The sequence below is a fragment of the Salvelinus sp. IW2-2015 genome, linkage group LG28, assembly GCF_002910315.2.
Source record: "Salvelinus sp. IW2-2015 linkage group LG28, ASM291031v2, whole genome shotgun sequence".
Taxonomy (NCBI): Eukaryota; Metazoa; Chordata; class Actinopteri; order Salmoniformes; family Salmonidae; genus Salvelinus; species Salvelinus sp. IW2-2015.
In genome coordinates, this window is record NC_036868.1 from 26,479,837 (window position 1) to 26,481,830 (window position 1,994).

The 1,994-nt window shown below is 44.8% G+C and overlaps 1 protein-coding gene across 1 annotated transcript in view; it reads right to left on the reverse strand.

Annotated features, from left to right (window-relative positions):
- Positions 1-1,994, reverse strand: part of LOC111954001 (lysosome-associated membrane glycoprotein 5) — a 5,742-nt gene continuing 3,748 nt past the window's right edge. Inside the window, exon 6 of the mRNA XM_070435824.1 lies at positions 1-864. Within this exon, the coding sequence (XP_070291925.1) occupies positions 680-864 (185 nt within the window). The 3' untranslated portion in view covers positions 1-679. The remainder of the gene's footprint in view (positions 865-1,994) is intronic.

Consider the following 1,994-nt stretch of genomic DNA (forward strand, 5'->3'; position numbering starts at 1 on the left):
TAGCGCGTTTACAGAAAAAGACAGAGACAAGTGATGGGGGGGGGAAGGGGGTGACGACAAAAAGCGCAGGCTTCTCGACAAAACGGCGATTTCTGGACATATAAACAACAGAACACACAGGGGTGGAATGCTAACTGGGGGGGGGGGGGGGGAACGTGTGCGTAAATCGAATGTTGCGCAAGTCTCCAAATGACTTCAATGCAGGATTTTACGAGAACGCTCCCAAATTACGCACACGTATCTCAAGTTAGCCATATCACAAGTTAGGCCTCCGTAAAGTTATGGCCTACTCTCCAATATATGCGGAGTTCAGAGCAGGGAAGTCACATTGGTTTGACTTTGGAGAGGCAGGAGCGTTGTGGTTATAATCGTAGTCTAGTACCATTTTTTTTATATCCTTGAATGGAGACTAGTCATGTCGTCTTGTTTTTAATGTCCTATATCCTTGAACATGGAGAGTCGTAGTGATCTGAGTGTCTGATTCCTTACATGTCTTGAACATCATGTTGTGCTTGTTCAATGTCCTATTACCCTTGTACATGGAGAGTCATGTGTCGATGTTGATCTAATGTTTGATTCCTTAGATGCTTTGAACATGGGGAGTCTTGGAATGTTGTTCTACTGTATTATCCTTGACCATGGAGAGTTGTCATGTAGTGTTTTTTCAATGTCCAGTTCCTTACATGTTCTTGTACATGGACCGGTCGCGGGGCAGCTGTGGCTGGGTGACAGCGGTCAGTTTGAGGTGGAAGTGGTAGACGGACAGCGTGATAACAATGATGAGGCCCAGGATGAAGCCCAGGATCAGAGTATGTGTGCATGTGTGCGAGCGTGTTACCCACACACATACACACACACACAGTTCTATCTACACATGGGTTTGCAACTAAAGCTACATGATTGGCCTGCAAACCTAATCCGAACCTTAACCCTAACCTTTACACTAACCTAACTTTAACCAATAAGGAAATTCAAAATGAGTTCACTGGTGAGTCAGGTCCCTTTAGTTTTTCCCATGCCCACAGTGAGAAGATTCTCCTCTATGTGAGAGAGTAACATGACCTCACTGATTAGTATTAGATCAAAGGTCAACACATAATATTATGAGGTCGAAATGTCCCAGAAACAGTCTCACTGGTCTCTAAATTAGAAAGTGTCATATTTAAGGGCAACAGTCAGGGCCTTAAACTAGTTTAGCTCATATGAGGTAAGCGATATGTAGTGCTGTTTACATGTACTATAACCTTCTGATGTCCTGGATCATGGGATGTATTTTCTTCATTGCTTATGTTTTCAATGGTGGCCTACTCTGGTGGTTTGCAGATTTTCGAGAATGTGGCTTTAAAGGTTAATACAGTATGTACCAGATGAAAGGCCACTGTATACCAAGGGTTAATAAACACTATAGTTGAAGGGCACTGTAGCAAAACACAGTCTAGTTTACTGCAGTCCAGAGAGAGAAGAGTGATAGCCTTTAGAGGGCACAGTGACTGACAGTATATATCTAGCTACAGTCGTAAAGTCTGCATTGAGGACAGGGCTATAACTACAGCAATAAAGTCCTAATGACCTCTCTCACGTTCCCCTCTATCTATCTCTCTCTTCTCTCTCTTCCTCCCTCCCTTCCTCTGCAGCCATGCTCTTCAAACTGCAGCAACCAGCCCCCCCAGAGAGAGAGAGAGAAGGAGGGTGAGGGAGAGGGCGAGGAAGGAGGGGTGGGGGGGGGTGCAGTTTGTAGGGGTTGTGAGATAAGTTCTCCGATACTACTGCACGGTAACCTCTCATTATCATCATCATCATTCTCACTAGTGTCATATCTCTCGTCAAGGTGACAACCTTTATTATACTGGGCTGTACATTTGACATGGGTGGGACATTTGCTGATTTTGCAACATTTGCCATGAGACGAGTACTGCCGTAGGTTGTTGTGCTATACCTTCACACGAGACGAGTACTGCCGTAGGTTGTTGTGCTATACCTTCACACGAGACGAG